The following is a 19,011-nucleotide window of genomic DNA, read 5'->3' as shown; positions in this document are numbered from 1 at the left end:
GGTGGTTGATATACGGAGTCGCTTCTGGATCTTTTCTTCGCTGGTTTCGATGTTTTTCTGCTGCAAAGTGAACCGTTTCTAACAGTAAAATAGCGTCTGAGCTCATGGTGAGGGACAAACCTAGCTATGAAGCCTCAAAATGTCAACAAAAAGTGAGCAATGTCAGACGAGCGCTCAAATGTAGGGTTTATGGGCCAAGTTGCTACCCGTAGTCACATGACGGGGCAGGTCACCGTCATTGGCTAATTTAGGACTAATAAAAACGTGTGAATTACTGGATAACGTAGTTTAAAACCATCCGTGCTTTTTAATAAAACAACATTTTTGGTCGTTTTAACGTAAAAATGAATTGAAAATATTATACATTATATCATGGTTTTCTAACGTGTGTATGTATGAAAAGAAAAGCTGAATGTACTGGAAAAAAATATAACTTTCACAAAAGAAAAGTAAGACATAACGACACTACATAAATATTAGTAATTCATCTTTAAGAATGAACAAATACAAAATATTTACTAAACAAAGTAAGTATTTTGCTCATGAAAGTGAAGAAGTAAGTTAAAAAAAACAACTAAAACTTGTATAATTTTAATGAATAAATAAAACAATTAGTGTTAAGATATATAAATTGGTTATACATGTTAAAATGAATAAATGAAAACAGTCGCTCAGACTAAACAGATGTAATTATATCACTCCTCCAGCAGGAGGCGGTAAAACAAGCTTTAATCTGTTTGACAGCAGTGTCGTTTTCTGCCTCAGCAGCTTCATTTGTCATCTAGTAGTAGTAGTTTAGCGTTGAAAAGATATATTTTATTTTCGATAAACGTATTTAGTTAGGGCTTAAATACTTAATAATTTAGTATATGGAGTGTTTTTAATAAAACTATCTGTGGAAATCGGCACCTTTTTTCTGTCATTCCGGGTTTCATCTACTGATGTAGCAACGGCAGCAGGTAGTACCAATTATTACCGAAAAGCCTTTAACTAAGGAATTATATCACACACACAGCGCTTTTTACAATGATTAATTCGGTGCTTTATAGAGAATTAAAATACACTCTGTCAACGTACAGATTCTCATCAAATCTGATTGTAAAATATGTGTTTTTAGCCTTCAAGCTAGCACGGTGTTCTGTTTACACTGGTGTGCGTTTTAGCTGGTGACCGACTGCAGGTGGAAAACTAGTAAAAGCTACATTTCTCAATGTTGTACAGACATTTTACATTACCTGGTGACAGAGAATAATGTAAAAATTATGATTATATAAAATAAATGTAATAAAATAGTTTGAATGCACTCACTAATGTCTGCTGTGTCACCAATACAACTGGATACGAGCTAAGTCATGACATCTGTATGTGTTTGTGTTTCCAGCATGGCTTTCAGCAGTAGAACAGACTCTCCTAAGCTCCCAGACTTCTCCATGTTGAAGAGGCTGGTCAAAGACCACCTGGTTTACCTGCTGGAACAGGTAGGCCCCGCCCCTCCACCAATCAGCATCCTCCTCTGTGTGTGTGTGTGTGTGTGTGTGTGTGTGTGTGTGTGTGTGTGTGTGTGTGTGTGTGTGTGTGTGTGTGTGTGTGTGTGTGTGTGTGGGGGTGTGTGTGTGTGTGTGTGTGTGTACACTGAATGAACTGCGTGATTGGACGCACATGCTCATCAAACCACTGAAGCATCCTGAATGTTGATCACAGACCTACTGGTGTTACGCTTTAACTAGTCATCATGTTATCTTCTGACTAGTTTCTGATGTACTGAGGCTAGTGTTATGGTGTTATGGTTTGGCTGGTGATCATGTTAACTTGTGACTCTTTTTCTTGTTGTGCAGCTGCCTGGAAAGAAAGACCTCTTCATTGATGCAGACTTGATGAGTCCTTTGGATCGCATCGCTAACGTCACAACGCTCAAGGTGACACACACACACACACATGCTGACACACACATACACACACACATCTTCATTGTCCTGTTTTGTTGCAGGAACACGAAGTGGACAAACTGTATAAGGTGGAGCTGAAAGCGATCGTCAGCACAGCTCAGCAGTAGGTGTATGTGTGTGTCTATGTGTGTCTGTTTGTGTGTGTGATCACAGTCTCACTCTGTCCTCTACAGGCTGTGCTTCTTGATCAGACCCAGGATCCAGACTGTGAAGTGGATTTGTGGTGAGTGAGTCTTCTCCTCCTCCTCCTCCTCATTTTGCTCTTCTTCATATTCTCTTTTTTCTAATTATTTTTCTTCTTCCAGATGTGGTTAATGCAGACAAAGCAGCAGGAATCGAGAGGAAGTACAAGATCATCTTCACCCCTCAGAAGGTTTGTGTGTGTGTGTTTGTGTGCATTAGTCTGTGCTTGTGTATTCATGTGTGTGTGTGTGTGTTTGAACCTGCAGTTCTACTCCTGTGAGTGTCTTCTGGAGGATCAGGGCGTGTTTGGAGGTCAGTGAACTTTAAACGCTGCTCTCGTTCAAACAGTGATAAATTATATAAAGTTAGTGATGCATGTTTGAGAGCACATTCAGTATGTGGCCCCTTTAAGACCAGAGAAGCTGCTGCAGAGCAACTTCAAAGACAAAAGCATAATCTCTTTTAGTCAACAGTTTCATTTTTACCATATGTCACCCAGGCCTGGTTGTGATCTTGTGTCTTTGTTGTGTGTATTGTTGTGTCTACTGTTGTGTTTGTGTGTCAGATGTGAGCGTGGATGAGTGGGACTTCCTCCTTCTTCCTCTGGACGATGACGTGCTCAGCATGGAGCTGCCCGAGTTCTTCACAGACTCTTTTCTGGTAAATCCACCACATCAGGGGTTCTCAATCTTTGGGTCATGACCCCATTTGGGGTTGCGAGACATTGGGAGGGGGTCACCAGATGCCTTCAAGTAACTAAAAATATTTTTTGAACAGTTTGAGCCCATTTTTGCTTATTTTTACTCTTTTTCTGCAACTACACCAAACCCTCCATATTTTAACATATTTTCATCACTTTTTCTTGCCATAGTTTTGATACATTACTCCCATTTCTGACACTTCACCATCAAATTTAAATGCCTTTTCTGCACTTTCTTTCCCCACTTTTCCACCTGTCACATATGTTGACCCACTATTGTCACTTTTAACATCTTTCCACCATATTTCATGCTTATTTTTGCCAATTTAACCACATTCACCATTTGTCATGCCCATTATTTGCCAGTTTAAACTAATTGTTCCAAACTTAACACTGAACCCTTTTGACCACTTTTTCTGTCTGTTTTTGCACACTCTAATTTGTAACTTTTAATACATTTCTGTGGTTTTTAAAATCCCATTCCACCACATTTTCTACCATTTTTGGTCACTTTTAACCCATTTTACGTCTAATTAAAACAAAGATTTACATCTTTAAGATCACTATATATTATGTGTGTGTATGTGTTCCAGGCTGGTGATCAGCGCTGGCTAAAGACGGCGGCTAATGTACTCCGCCTCCTGCACATGCTCTACGGTCCGTTCTCTAAGGTTTACGGCATCGGACGCTGCTCTAAGGTGCTGAGAGAGAGAGAAGGCGGGAACATCATCATCATCATCATCATCATCATCACTGCTTAGTGTGTGTGTGTGTGTGTGTGTGCGTGTGTCCGTGTCCACAGATGACCCACGAGCTATGGAGGGAGACCCTGGAGGAGGAGGCGGAGTTGAAAGAAAGGCGTGCTGAGATCGGGAAGGTGTTCATCATAGACAGAGGTGTGCGCTTCTTCATCCTCCGCTTCTTCCTCTTCCTCCTTCTCATCGTCACATCTTCTTCCCTACAGATGTGGACTTTGTCACTCCTCTCTGCTCACAAGTGGTCTACGAAGGTCTGGTGGATGACATCTTCAGGATTAAATGTGGTGAGTTCACTTTAAAAGCTGAGTCATTAGGCTCCTCCTCCTCCTGTTTAGTGCTTACACCACTGACCAATCACAGAGCCCCTCTGAGTGTCAAGGCCATTCATTGGTTCCTGTGAAACACACTGATGACATTCAGTGAGAAACCTGTTTATCTGTCATCATCAGTGAAGCCCCCCCCCCCATACAGGGAGAGCACTAGTTATCAATAGTTCACTCTGTTATTCTTTTACTGTTGGTTTATACTGGTTTTTATTGTTTATGCAGTTTTTTTTAATGTATTTAATGTGTTATACTGGTTTATACTTTTTATTTATCATTTTATCAGGTTTATACTTTTTTATTGACTGTTTATATGGGATTGTACTGGTATTCCTCAGTAAGTTTGACATTAATGAAGGGAGTTGATGACATGTGATGACATTCTCAGGAAGTTATGAGGTTGGTAACAGCAGCCAGTAATGCTCAGCTCTGTGTAGATGTATTGTTTGAGTATAGAGTAGTAGTAGTAGAGTAGTATTTATAGAGTACAGAGAGCGATGGATCCGTTTGTGTTTTTCAGGCTGTGTGGAGTTTGGAAGTGACGTGACATCATCTGACAAAGGCGTTAAAGTCATGCTGAACTCTCAGGATGCAGTAAGTCTGACTTAAGCTCAGAACTTTCTTACTCATGGGATGGAAAATGAACGTGTGTGATTGTGTCTCAGGTCTTCAGTGAGATCAGAAACCAGCATTTCTCCAACGTCTTTGGATTCCTCAGCCAGAAGGCAGGAACCTACAGACGGCCTACGATGTGAGGATTAGTTAAGCCTGAACTGTCTTTGTAGGATGAGTTAAAACTTAGTGGTTACTGTAGGATAAATTCAACTTTGGAGTTGTGCCTGTAGGATGAGTTAAACCTGAGTTGACAAAGGATAAGGATAAATTAAGGTCAAGGATGAATAGGATTAGTTAATCCTGACCTAGATGTGTAGGGTTAGTTAATCCTGTGCTGTGTCTGTAGGATGAGTTAATCCTGAGTTGATGGTTATGATGAGTTGATATTGAGTTGTGTAGAATAGATTAATCCGGGACTAATGTGTTGGATAAATTAATCTGGAGTTGATGGTTAGGATGAGTTAATCCTGTGTTGTTGGGATAAATTATTCCTGAGTTGTTGTATAGGATGGATGAATCCTGATATAATGTGTAGGATAAATGAATTCAGAGTTGTGGTGTAGGATGAGTTAATCCTAAAATTATGTGTAGGATGAGTTAATCCTGAGCTGATGTGTTGTATAAATCAGCTTCTGTTGTATAACAGAAGGTTTTCCTTGCCGCCATGATGAATCCATGTTGGGTGTGGGATACATATGTATGTGCATATACGTACAGTATATATGCATATGTGTGTATCCTAAAACGAAGAGTCCGTCCTTAAGACTGCTCTACTGTAAAGTGTCTTGAGATACCAATTGGTTATGATTTGGCGCTATACAAATAAAAGATTGATTGATATAAATGAATCCTGTTGTGTGAAGGATAAGTTCATTCTGAGTTGTTGTGTGTAGGAGAAATTAATCCTGAGTTGATGTGTAGGATGAGTTAATCCTGAGTTGTTGGTATAAATTAATCCTGAGTTGTGCTCTGTAGAAGCGTCGTGGATTGGACATCAGGCAGATCAAGGCCTTTGTTTCTGAGGAGCTGAAGGGTTTGAAGCAGGAGCATCGTCTGCTCAGCCTGCGTAAGTCTGATCCTGAACCTGAGCCTGAACCTGAGCCTGAGTCTGAGCCTGAGTCACACGCTGGCTCAAAAACACTAACATTAATCCTATGGTTTAATTTTAGCAGAGGATAAAGTATGAAGTGTGTTTCAGACATTGGAGCGAGTGAATCCATCATGAAGAAGAAAACCAAGCAGGACTTCCAGGAGCTGCTAAAGACTGAACACTGTAACTACTTCTCGATGATGTCACTTCCTGTCTCTGACGCTCTCTCATGTGACCATACATGTGATGATGATGATGATGATCAGATGTTCCTCTGCTTGTTGCAGCTATGCTGGAGGGCTTCGACCTTCGTGAGAGCATCACCTACATCGAGGAGCACATCATCAGACAGGTGGGAGCTCCGCCCCCCACATAGTGACCTCTGTGATCATGTGATCATGTGACTGTGGTTCCTCAGGTGTCGGTGGTAGAGAGCCTGAGGCTGATGTGTCTGCTGTCCCTCACAGAGAATGGTGAGTGTGTCTACACAACTCAGCTTCTGATGATGATGAAGACGATGATGATGATGATGATGATGATCCCACTCTATCCAAGTCATTGTTGTTGTGTCCTTGGGCAAGGCACTTTACCCTCATTGACATAGTAGTAATGGGTATGAATTGTGTATGAATGTTGATGGTGGTCAGAGGGGCCGTATGCAGCCAAGCTTCTGTCAGTATGCCCCAGGGCAACTGTGGCTACATTGTAGGCTTACCACCACTGGTATGACTGATGTGATGTAACTGGTGTTAGTGAATAATGGTTTCTGTACGTTGCTGTGAGTGTCCTTGAGAAAATTGCCTATAAATTCAAGCCATTATTATCTTCTTCTTCTACTACTTTTTCTCTTCTCTTCTCCAGGCCTTCAGTCCAAGGACTATCGCTCACTGAAGACCCAGTACCTGCAGGTAACACCTCACATGTAGCACTGTAACTGGTCATCATTATAACTGGTGTCAGACAACCACTCTGTTTCCACCACATCAGTCACTGGATGACATGGTCACCAGTTCAACTGTAACACCAATGCTCTCTGTTTCCTGGACCTTCAGTTGTGTGTGTGTGTGTGTGTGTGTGTGTGTGTGTGTGTGTGTGTGTGTGTGTGTGTGCGTGTGCGTGTGCGTGTGCGTGTGCGTGTGCGTGTGCGTGTGCGTGTGCGTGTGCGTGCGTGTGTGTGTGATCTAATCAGAGCTACGGCTATGAGCATCTGCTGACCTTCTCCAACCTGAAGCAGCTGGGTCTACTGACGGAGCAACAGACAGGAGACACACTCACAGTGATGGAGAACACTGTGGGAAAATTGGTCAACGACAGGACTGCAGGTACATCCCAAAATAAGTGCCTCCTCCCACTGTCAGTCAGAGCTCAGCAGCTCCTTTACCTTCAAATGTCAGAAAAAATACAGACAGCCTGACTCATGGCAACAGTCCCACCTCACTTCCTCAGGTTACCACGGCAACAGGCCTGCCTCACTTTCTCAGGTTACTACAGCAACAGGCTTGCCTCACGAACCTTTAGTTACCACGGCAACAGGCCAGCCTCACTTCCTCATGTTACCATGGCAACAGGGCTCCAATGCTGTTTTAAGTTCCCACTGCAGCTCTCATTGAGTCAGCTACTATGGTAATGGTGATTACACACAGGCTCCGTTGCCATGGTGAGGGAGGAGCCTCACTGTCTCACATTACCATGGCAATGGGATGGCTTGTTTGAGGTTACCATGGTAATGGGTCAGTTTGTGTTTATGTCCAAAGGGAAGCTGAGCGACGCCTTCTCCTCTCTGGCAAAGAAGAGCAACTTCAGAGCTTTGAGTCGCAAACTCAGCCTGGTTAGTGTGTTTTTGTGTGTGTCTGTGTCTGTGTCTGTCTGTGTTTGTGTTTGTGTGATCCTCTCTGACTTTGTGTGTAGGTACCAAAGTGTGATGAGGAGTATGATCTGCGTGTTCCCAGAGACATGTCGTATATCTTCAGTGGAGCGTACGTTCCTCTGAGCTGTAAACTCATAGAACAGGTGAGAACATCTGGACTGGCACACTGGGTCTCACTGACGGTTTCTGTGGTCATGTGACCTATATGTGCTTGTGTGTATGTGAGCAGGTTCTGAGGGCTGATGGGTGGGCGGGGCTAGAGGAGGTGTGCAAACTGCTGAACGGACATGAGTTCTCAGTTACAGGTGAGTAAGAACACGCACACACACACACTAACACACACTAGGCTGAACAATATATCGATATATCGAGTTTTCTAATTTGGCACTATCAAATATTGCCTATATCGATCTATAGTACATATTTTTTACCACTCATTTCCTATTAAAAATACTTGTTTTAGGAGTCGCTGCTTTATCTACTTCTCAAAACAGCATAAACAACTAACCCAGACCTTTTTTCAAACATGCCACACTACAGAACTCACTCACACGTGCTGTCCCTTAGAGGAGAAAAAGACAAAAGTGGCACATATTGATCCGCTGTTTGTTAGTAAATGTGTCTGTGTGGCATTTTTGCATCCATAAATTTAACCCAGATATGTTTTTCTGCTCAGGCTTAATTTTTAGTTAAAATCATCGAGATTTACATGTTATATCACCATTTTGAGTTTTGGTCTATATCGCCAGCCCTCTCACACACACACACACACACACACACACACACACACACGCACACGCACACGCACACGCACACGCACACACACACACACACACTCTCATGTAACTCTGAGTGCATGTTGTCAGGAAACCCTAAAGGTGATCAAGATGAGGCTCAGAGGATCGTCCTGGTCCTGTTCCTTGGAGGATGCTCCTTCTCAGAGATCTCAGCGCTTCGTTTCCTCTCCAAAGAAAAAGGTCACAACTGTACTATATATACTCTACTATACTATACCTGTACTAGTCACACCTATCCCAGTCCAACTTCTCCATTCAGTCTCACATTCAGACGCCTTCAAACTCTCTCCATGTTCCACAGGTTACAGGTTCATTGTGGTCACCACAGCCATCACTAACAGCAGCAGGCTGCTGGAGGCTCTGCTGAGGAACCACCAGTGACATCACCACACAGAGAGCAGCTCAAAGCAGAGCAGCTGTAAACATGTACAGAACCATTAAACATATTTGTTTTATACAAACTACTTGTCCATCTGTTTAATGAGTGAATAAAACACATACCAGTAGTTTAACCCTCAGGCTGCAGGAGGAGCTCAGAGTAGAGCATGTGAGTAATGTTACATATCTTCAGTGAATATACAAACAATAGATCTCAGGTATGTGACCTGATCAATGTAAACATCTCCATCACCTAACAACTGTTTCATTTGCTTGGATTTTTTTGTTTTGTGATTAATTTTTATTTTATTTTTTATTTTACTTCAGTGAAAATGGTAATTAAGTATGTAAACCATTGTTTATAAACCAAATTAAATCACCCATCATTGTTGTTATTCATTATCATCATAATCATGTAATTAATTATTTTCTAAATTAACAAAGACTTAAAAACTTAAATAAAAACGATGAATATTATAAATGTGCCGTACACGTGTTTCTCCTCCACTCCAACAGGCGGCAGTAGCGCGACTTTTCTTCCTCCCAGCTGACCAATCAGAGCGCGAGAGTCACCGGCGCGTCTTTCAAACTGACGCAGTGACGTCACTTACGTCGTTGACAGTGGCTCCGTCGGATTGTTTTCAGTCAAACTCGGAGTTTATTGATCAGATTTAATCCGAGGTTTGATCATAAATTGTATCGGACGCGATGAGGAGAAGGTAGGAGAAGTTTAATTTGACTTTAATCACTCAGCAGCGTTAGCATTAGCGGCTAACGTTCATACCGTCTGTTTGCTCTGTCTCTCCAACAAATAACACTTCTACTTTACATTTTATCATCAGCATTTACTATGTTATCACAATGTGTACGTTTTCATTAATTAAAGGTGTACATTTAATGTGTTGACGTAGGATTTTTTTTATTACTTTTAATGATTGTTAATGAGTGATTTACAGTAGATTGGTTCCTCTAAGGCAGATGAACAAGTTTAATCACAAACGTGATTTTATCTGATCCGAGGGTCACATGATTAACATTAACGTCAGCATTAAAGTAACTGACCAATCAGAGCATTATTACTTTGTGTTTTTGTCATTGTTTTGTGTGTTTTTGTCAATGTTTTGTGCTTTTGTTGTGTGTGTGTGTGTGTGTGTGTATTTCTGTTGCTGTTCTATGTATTTCTGTGATCACACTTGTGTGTTTTTTTTCTTTCTTTCTTTTTTTGTTGTCATTTTGGTTATATATTTTGTCTATTTTTCTTCTTGTTTTGTTTATGTATATATTGTTTGTGTGTCTTTGTAGTTGACGTTTGTTTTCTGGAGAAATTTTGAGTGTTTTCTGTTTTACTTTTGTGTATTTTTTTTCCTGTAACTTTGCTGTCATTTCAGGATGTTTTTGTTGTTGTTTTTGGTCATTTTGTGGATTTTTGTCAATGCTGTGTGCTTTTGTCCTTATTTTTGTGTACTTCTCTTGCTGTTCTATGATTGTGGGTGTGTGTGTCTATTTTTACCCTTTTTCTACAACTACACCAAACTTTCCATATTTTAACCTAGTTTTATAACTTTTTCTTGCCATATTTTGCTCCTTTTAATGCTTTTTTTTTTGCTACATTACTCCCATTTCTGCCATTTATCCATCAAATTTCAGTGCCTTTTTTGCACATTTTCCCCCTGTCAAGACATTTTTAGCACTTATAAACCTTTTCCACCTAATGTCACATATGTTGACCCATTATTGTCACTTTTAACCTCTTTTCACCATAATTCATGCTTATTTTTTGCCAATTTAACCACATTCACCATTTTTCATGCTAATTATTTGGCAGTTTAAACAAATTGTTCCAATATTGATACTTTGAACCCTTTTTTTTTTTACCACTTTATCTCTGTTTTTGGCCACTCTAATGTGCAACTTTTAACTAATTTCTGTGTTTTATAAAATCTCATTTCACCACCATTTACACTATTTTGGTCACTTTTAACGCATTTTATTTCTGATTAAAACAAGGATTTACATCTTTAAGATGAATCTTTTCAATGGCCCAAATAATAATAAACTTCCTGTATAACAGTGGATATTATTCAGATGAATGAATAAATAAATGTGGTTATCACAGATTCATAGAACAATGGACCATCATTTTACTGACTTTATGGATGGGCCCCAGAAAGGTCTCCCCGTTACTCCTTTATTGTATTTTTGCGTCCCACAGTGAGGTGTTGGCTGCAGAGTCGGTGGCGTGCCTCCACAAAGCTCTGTGTCGTCTCAAAGATATTTGGGAGGAGATCGGGATCCCTGAGGATCAGAGACTACAGAGAACAAACACGGTCAACACTCATATCAAGGTCAGAGAAATCACACACTCTCTGTTGTTGGTGTTTGGTCCCTTTCTATATCAGTAGATCTATGATCGACACTGTTCACATCAATGTCTAAGTCTGAGTGATCGGTTAGAAAGGAGGAGTCAGGCTATATCTACAGGAAAATTATTCAATGGGTTAAAAACAGAGTTTATAAATGATTTATGTCTCAGAGGATGTCAGAGAAAGGTACGCAACATGTTTGGAAGGAATATGAAACAATCGCTGTACAGAATGCTGTGTAAAGGACAACAAAACAGTCAAATTAACAAACAAACCAAAGCCTTTATTTGTTATAACAGTAAATTAACAAAAGACATCAAATGAAACAACAAGGAAATACTAAAACATGGAAAAATACACAAAAAGCTCATATTTAGCAAAAACTAAGACAAGTGTAAAACAACAACAAAATCACTTCAAAAATACACAAAATGACAAAAAGACAATGCCCACAAAGTACAAAAACAGCATCGAAAAATACTCAAAACATACACAACACCAATAAACAACAAAAAACAAGACCCTACAAAATACAATACACCAGAAACTAACAAGACATAACTCCACAAAACACACAAAAAAACACAAATGTACTTGAAAATTGAAAACAGAAATACACAAAACAAAAACACTCAGAGTCCAAACATGCACAAAATGACTGAAATAACAAGAAAAGGACACACAATGATCACAAAAGAACCAAAAATGACAACTACACATAAGAAAAAAAAAAGCACCAAAAATACACAAAAGGGCACAACAGAAACACACAATGTGGCTTTAGTTGAACCATGATCTGAGAGACGAGGAGGAGACGTCAAACAGCTGCAGGTTAATGAGGCTTCATTAAGGATTCAGATCTAGTTTGTACATGTAGGAACAGATCTATTGGGTATATGTCTATAACATAGGACGGGGCAGATCTATTGTGGATATGTCTATAACAGTGATAGTTGTGTTGCTCCATCAGAATCTTCTAGAAATGATGATCCAGGAGGAAGAAGCGCTGAAGAAGAAATTCCTGATCAGCATAAAGACGTGTTCGACTCAGATGGAGACGCTGTGTGAGGAGCTGCAGATGCCTGTGTTTCAGGTCAGTTATCACCTGTTAGACCTATTATCACCTGTTATCACTAGTCGTCACCTGTTATCACTAGTTATCAACTGTTATCACTAGTCATCACCAGTCATCACCAGTTATCACTAGTCATCACCAGTTATCACTAGTCATCACTAGTCGTCACCAGTTGTCACCTGTTGTCACTAGTATCACCTGTTATCACCTGTTATCACCTGTTATCACTAGTTATCACTAGTCATCACTAGTCATCACTAGTTATCACCAGTTATCACCTGTTGTCACTAGTTGTCACCAGTTATCACTAGTTGTCACCTGTTATCACTAGTTGTCACCTGTTATCACTAGTTGTCACCAGTTATTACTAGTTGTCACCTGTTATCACTAGTTGTCACCTGTTATCACTAGTTGTCACCTGTTATCACTAGTCGTCACCAGTTATCACTAGTTGTCACCTGTTATCACTAGTTGTCACCAGTTATCACTAGTTGTCACCAGTTATCACTAGTTGTCACCAGTTATTACTAGTTGTCACCTGTTATCACTAGTTGTCACCTGTTATCACTAGTTATCACCAGTTATTACTAATTGTCACCTGTTATCACTAGTTGTCACCAGTTATTACTAGTTGTCACCAGTTATTACTAGTTGTCACCAGTTATTACTAGTTGTCACCTGTTATCACTAGTTGTCACCTGTTATCACTAGTTGTCACCAGTTATTACTAGTTGTCACCTGTTATCACTAGTTGTCACCTGTTATCACTAGTTGTCACCAGTTATTACTAGTTGTCACCAGTTATTACTAGTTGTCACCTGTTATCAATAGTTGTCACCTGTTATCACTAGTCGTCACCTGTTATCACTAGTTATCAGTTATCACCAGTTATCACAAGTCTCACTAGCTATCACTAGTTATCACCTGTTATCACTAGTTATCATCAGTTATCACAAGTATCACTAGTTATCACTAGTATCACCTGTTATCACTAGTTATTATCAGTTATCACTAGTTGTCACTAGTCATCACCTGTTAGCAATAAGGCTGTACATTGCCATGACTGTGAAGATACGATATATCCTGATACTAAACAATACGATATACATTGCGATACCACTAATTATAATGTTACCTTTAAAAGTACAAAATGGTCATAAATACAATTTATTTAATGTTTTTAAACTTGTGAGAACAAGTAATTGTTAACTAACTGTAATTTAAGCACAAATGAAAAACAAGTGGTATGTTTATCAAACTGTCCAATTCCGTTTTTCAAAAAAGTTTCTGATTCTGTTAAAATCTTAAATTTTTTGATAAAAAGTAACCACATACATCTATCAAAGTGTCCAGTATGTTTTATAAAAATAAAGCTAAAATGCATTGAGGAGTGAGGTAGTTTACCAAGGTCTGATGGTGCGTTCACTGACACCTAGTGACCGGGAGTTTATGTGGTATGATATGTTAGCGACATTAAATAGTTTTTTTTAGTTAAAAACATGATTAAAATAATTGATTTAGACATTTTTTCGATCAATTCGATAATTTCGCAGGGAAATATTGTGATATAACGCCAAATTGATTTTTTCTTACACCTTTAGTTGTCACTATTTATATGACAACAAATGTGCACAGAATTATCACAAATGAGCACAAAATGCGTGACTGTTTGTATCGTCAGACCTGGCAACCCGTGTGTGTGTGTGTGAGACAGGAGGAGGGCGGAGTCAGCATGCTGCAGCAGGAGAGGAACATCCGTACTCGGGTGGAGGTGCTGACCAAGGAGAAGGCTCGGCGCCTGCAGCAGTTGCAGGTTCTCCTGGAGCAGGACCAGGACCTCTGTGACGTGCTGTGCTGTGAACCACATGGACTCAACGCCCCTGGCAACGCCCCCACCGTGCCTTCCCTGCAGCAGCTACAGGAGCTCCAGCAGCACGTGTCCAACCAGCAGGAGGAGAGGGTAGGACACACACCAGCTTCATCATCATCATCAGTTATTCAGTATTCACGTGTGTGTTTGTGCGTCCAGGCCAAGCGACACACAGAGTTTGTGCAGCTCCGTCAGCAGATTGTGCGTCTGATGGAGGAGGTGGAGAAGGTTCCAGAGAACAGCTTTGAGAAGGACGTGATGTGTGAGGAAGAGGACGCCTTCTGTCTGTCCTCAGAGAACCTGCAAGCTCTCACACTGCTGCTGCGTGAGGTACACACACACACACACACACACACACACACACACACTTAGCTGTCAGTAGTAACTCTAGCTGTTCTACCTCTAGCTCCAGCAGATCAGGTCCCAGGTCTCAGCTCAGTGTGAAGTTCTAAAGGCTCAGATCCTCCAGCTGTGGGAATGTCTGCAGGTTCCTGAGGAGAACCGGAGCGCCTTCTCTCAGCACATGCTGGGCTCCAGCTGCAGGACCCTTAAAGAGGTGAGAGCTTGTCCCTCACCCACTGACCCGTGTGTGTTCCTCAGCTACTGACCCATGTCTGTCCCTCATCTCTGTGTCTGTCCCTCAGCTACAGACGGAGCTGCAGCGTCTACAGCAGCTGAAGCTCCAGAACATCAGGGCGGTGACGCTGTCACTACGAGCTCAAATCAACCAGATGTGGGACAGATGTTTGATAAGCTCAGAACAGAGAGGAGAGTTTGGAGCTTATGTTAGCGGTATGTGGCTCTCTCTCTCTCTCACACACACACACACACACACACACACACACACACACACACACACGTTTGTGTAAAGGTGTGTAAGTATGTGTGTATTTCAGAGGACTTCACTGAGGACCTTCTGTGTGAACACGAGGCTGAGCTGCAGCGTCTCCAGCTGCTGTTTGAGGAGCACAGACAGATGTTTGAAGGAGTCCAGAGGTGGGAGGAGCACTGGAGCCTCTACCTGGAGCTGGAGGTGAGATGCTCACTGTTCAGTTAGTCCACGACAAGTTCAACCTTTTATTATGTGACTGATTTATGAGGAAAATGTAAATGAAAGAAGAAGTGAGAACTATACTTTAAACTAAATCTGTAAACATGAGGTCAAAGGTGAGGCTGAGCTTTAATCCTCAAAGCCTTTAGCAGCAGGGTGAAGTATAACGGTGAGGCGTAATGGTGAGGTGTTGAAGTGTCACACGTTGAGGTGTCAAACAGTGAGGCGTTGAAGCGTCACAGGGTGAGGTGTTGAGGGGTAACGTTGAGGCGTCACGCGGTGAGGTGTAGAGGCGTCACGCGGTGAGGTGTAGAGGCGTCACGCGGTGAGGTGTAGAGGTGTTACGCGGTGAGGTGTAGAGGTGTTACACGGTGAGGTGTTGAGGTGTTACGCGGTGAGGTGTAGAGGTGTTACGCGGTGAGGTGTTGAGGCGTCACGCGGTGAGGTGTAGAGGCGTTACGCGGTGAGGTGTAGAGGCGTCACGCGGTGAGGCTTTGGCTCCACAGCAGGAACAACTATCTCAGTAATTGATGAGTGGATTAGTTTTATCAATTATGAGCTAACATCTTTAAGCCTCACGTCTCACTAACTGAAACTGTGTGTGAGCTGTTCCTCTTTGTGTCCACTGGGGGTCTCAGTGTGAGAGGAGCAGAGCTATCCAGCAGGGGGCAGCACTGCAGAGACACAACATTAATGTGTGTGTGTGTGTGTGTGTGTGTGTGTGTGTGTGTGTGTGTGTGTGTGTGTGTGTGTGTGTGTGTGTGTGTGTGTGTGTGTGTGTGTGTGTGTGTGTGTGTGTGTTTGTTGTCAGAGGAAAGCTTCAGATCCCTCCAGGTTCACCAACAGAGGAGGAAACCTGCTCCGAGAGGAGAAACAGAGGGCGGAGCTTCACAAGAGCCTCCCCAAGGTCTGAGCCCAGTTCCCCACAAGGTTACTCACATACCCAGCTCTGCCTCAGTGTGTGTGTGTGTGTGCGTGTGCAGCTGGAGAAGCAGCTGAAAGCTCAGATTGAGCAGTGGGAGCAGCAGCAGAGCAGAGAGTTCCTGGTGAATGGAAAGAAGTTCCTGCAGCATGTGGAACAGCAGTGGGAGCTCCACCATGTAGAGAAGGAAAAGGAGAAGCAGGAGAGGGTCAGTGTGTGTGAGTGTGTGTGTGTGTTGATGTATGCGTGTGTGTTCATGTGTGTGTTCCTGTCTCAGCACATGAAGAGGAACAAACAGACGGAGGAGGACATGTTGTACGGAACCATCGTCAGAACTCCAACCAAACGACGCTTCCTCCCCTCCTCGACCACGCCCAGAGGAAGCAAGAGGGTCAGAACACACACATCAGTACTAATTTAGTTGACTAGAAAATGTCCTCATAATTTTTGCGACTACAGTGACAATAACTAAACTATGACTAATTTAAAAGCAAAATACATGTAGACGAAAGTTATACCAAAATATAATAATTATTTTTGTCTTTTTTTCTTTAATAATATGGTATGGTTTCATTTATTCAGACAAATCGACATAGATGTTTTGACTGACAACTGCCAGTCTTCCCCAGAGGTGTCTGCTGATTGTTTTGATTTTTCCTGTTGTCTGAATAAATGAAACCATAGCATATTATTCAAAAAGGAGACAAAAAGAATTATTACATAGAATTCAAGGAAACATCAAAGAACACATCAAAGCAATCAGCAGATGCCTCTGAAGAAGACTGGAGGTTGACGGTCAAAACATGTCAGGAGATCAAAGTGAATTTCCTGATGGACAGTCATCTGAATAAATTAAACCTTAACACATTAATAAAAACTAAACTATAATTTTGTCACATGGGACAAAATCCAATCAGAACTAATGTGATCTGTGTTTACAAACGTTAATAACGTCCAATGTCAGGTTGACCAATGACTTTTGAATCTTGTACTTTATATTTTAATTGATTATCTGTAACAGATTTAGTCAACTAAAATCTTAATGTAATTTAGTTGACTAAAACTAGACTATACTGTAAATGTCCTGATGACTAAATTTTGACTAAAACTACAAATTGCATTTTAGTCAAAAGACTGTGGCTAAAAAAACTAACTCCAGTTCAAACTCAAATGAATTTATCAAAGGAAGATGATGTAGATTTTTGTGTTATTTGTTAAATCCTAAAAAAATATTTTTTTCAGTGTAACGCCACTGGTGTCTCAAGCTCCGCCTCCAACAGCACCACGCGCTCCGTCTATGGAGGGACCGTCTGTCACTCACCCGTGTCCCGCCCCCCGCTGTCAGCCAACAAGGTTAGCGAGCGCACGCACACACACACACAAACACACACACACACAGGCGTGCAATGACTCCTGACGTCTCTCCTTCTCAGCTGGCCAATCAGAGGACTCCCATCAGATCCAAACCTCCTCTCCATGGGCCCAGAGGCTGTAATAAGGAGAACGGCCTCCAGGGGGTGACGCTCAGCTCAGCCAGTCCACAGCGAAACTTCAGCATAGCCTCGGCAGCCTCCACCTACTCCCAGTTTGTGGTACGTCACCTTTCATCACATGGTGAGGTGTTCAGGCGTCACACAATGAGGCGTCTAGGCATTGCGCGGTGAGGCGTTCAGGCGTCACCGGGTGAGACATTCAGTCATTTCCCGGTGAGATTGCATCGTACTGAGATTGTATCTGAGCACACGCACTACCGGAAAATTAATTTTTGCTACTTTCGCTGTGCTGAGATTGTTCATTCAATTTCATAGTAAATGTTCAAAGTTAATTTTTGGCATAAAATGCACTTCACTAACAAATAACTTGCTGAAATATTTAAAATATATTATTGCACTTCTTAATACACAATATTAATGTGAATTACAACTAAGATATCATTGTTATCTTAGTATGACAATTTGCACATGACAATTCCAGCACGGGTACAATCCCAGAACGTAACTGCTGCGTACTGTAATTGTCTTACGATCTCAATTTCGCGCTACATAATGAGGCATTCAGGCATTGTGCGTTCAGGTGTCACTCCGTGGGGCACAACATGGTGAGGCATATTGAAACACATCATCTGACTAATCATTTATCATGCAGCGCCCGACCTAAGCCTAAGGCTGAGTAAAATCTATATATTAAGACTGAACCAGACCTAACTCGTCAGGTTCAGTCAAAGATCTTGATCTGTGAGAACATTTGATCTGCATCTTAAACGTATCTGAGGTTCAATCTAACAACGAGTGATTTATAGTTAAAAAGAATCAAATATATCAAATATGTGACAGGATAAAATATTTATAAAGAACAGAAGTGTTGTTAGTCAGGGTGTCTATCTCAGTATTGGTTTCAGTTTTTTAAAACTTTGTCTGCAAATTAAGTCCAAATTTGCACGATTAATTGATTACATTGAAACCATATCTAATGATGATTATTGAATGAGTGTATGATGATCTCATTCTCTCACTTCCACAGCGTGACCTTTCAAAGGCCTCAGAAAACCAAAACCAGAACAACATCCTCAACTCTACCAACACCATGACCTCTGACCTCTAGACCTGACCAGCAGCTGACCCACCTGCTGTTCAGGTGTAAATGAAGGATGTGTTCTGTTACTGCTGTGTGTGTGTGTGCGCGTGCATGCGCGTATGATTGTGTGTGGCTAACACTACTCTGAGTGTGTAACTGTCGTTGCTGCAGATGTAAAAAGTTTTTTTATATTATAAATCGTAGTTTATTCTGTTACACAAACATGTTTCAAAGATTATTTTGCACCTTGATACTGATGATTGTAGATACAAAATTAAATTTTTGTTTGAAATTTATTCCTTGCATTTTCTTATTATGATGAGTTTCTTAAGAGTCTGTATTTGAATAAAAATGAAATACAAAGATAAACTTAATACAAAGTACAGTTAATATGGGATTATTGTGAAAATTTTAGTTCAGGTTTGCATTGGTATTACATATAATTATTTAATTAAATGTGTAAAATTTGATCAACAATTACTAAATACATGATTAAAAA

At 41.1% G+C, this 19,011-nt stretch overlaps 2 protein-coding genes across 2 annotated transcripts; both read left to right on the top strand.

Moving 5' to 3' along the window:
* Nucleotides 1-734: 734 nt before the first annotated feature.
* Nucleotides 735-8,715, top strand: LOC114460341 (vacuolar protein sorting-associated protein 33B-like). Its single transcript, XM_028442270.1, is given in 25 exon segments — nt 735-959; nt 1,382-1,478; nt 1,836-1,916; nt 1,988-2,049; nt 2,120-2,169; nt 2,252-2,319; nt 2,396-2,441; nt 2,695-2,789; nt 3,423-3,527; nt 3,632-3,725; nt 3,794-3,871; nt 4,431-4,504; nt 4,576-4,633; nt 4,636-4,661; nt 5,501-5,591; nt 5,724-5,798; nt 5,903-5,967; nt 6,034-6,088; nt 6,477-6,523; nt 6,805-6,937; nt 7,370-7,443; nt 7,524-7,625; nt 7,712-7,787; nt 8,349-8,459; nt 8,581-8,715. Coding segments are annotated over 24 exon segments (1,842 nt in total). The 5' UTR covers nt 735-959; nt 1,382; the 3' UTR covers nt 8,661-8,715.
* Nucleotides 8,716-9,239: 524 nt separating this feature from the next.
* LOC114460342 (protein regulator of cytokinesis 1-like) lies at nt 9,240-18,808 on the top strand. Its single transcript, XM_028442271.1, has 14 exons — nt 9,240-9,376; nt 10,870-11,002; nt 11,991-12,113; nt 13,810-14,055; nt 14,125-14,295; nt 14,372-14,521; nt 14,610-14,757; nt 14,862-14,998; nt 15,828-15,923; nt 16,000-16,146; nt 16,216-16,329; nt 17,181-17,291; nt 17,372-17,530; nt 18,459-18,808. Exons 1-14 carry the CDS (start codon nt 9,366-9,368, stop codon nt 18,537-18,539), a joined length of 1,827 nt encoding a protein of 608 aa, XP_028298072.1. The 5' UTR covers nt 9,240-9,365; the 3' UTR covers nt 18,540-18,808.
* Nucleotides 18,809-19,011: the final 203 nt, after the last annotated feature.

This window comes from Gouania willdenowi, unplaced genomic scaffold (genome assembly GCF_900634775.1).
Source record: "Gouania willdenowi unplaced genomic scaffold, fGouWil2.1 scaffold_430_arrow_ctg1, whole genome shotgun sequence".
In the NCBI taxonomy this organism is placed as follows: Eukaryota; Metazoa; Chordata; class Actinopteri; order Blenniiformes; family Gobiesocidae; genus Gouania; species Gouania willdenowi.
This window is presented reverse-complemented; position numbering and strand designations above follow the sequence as displayed.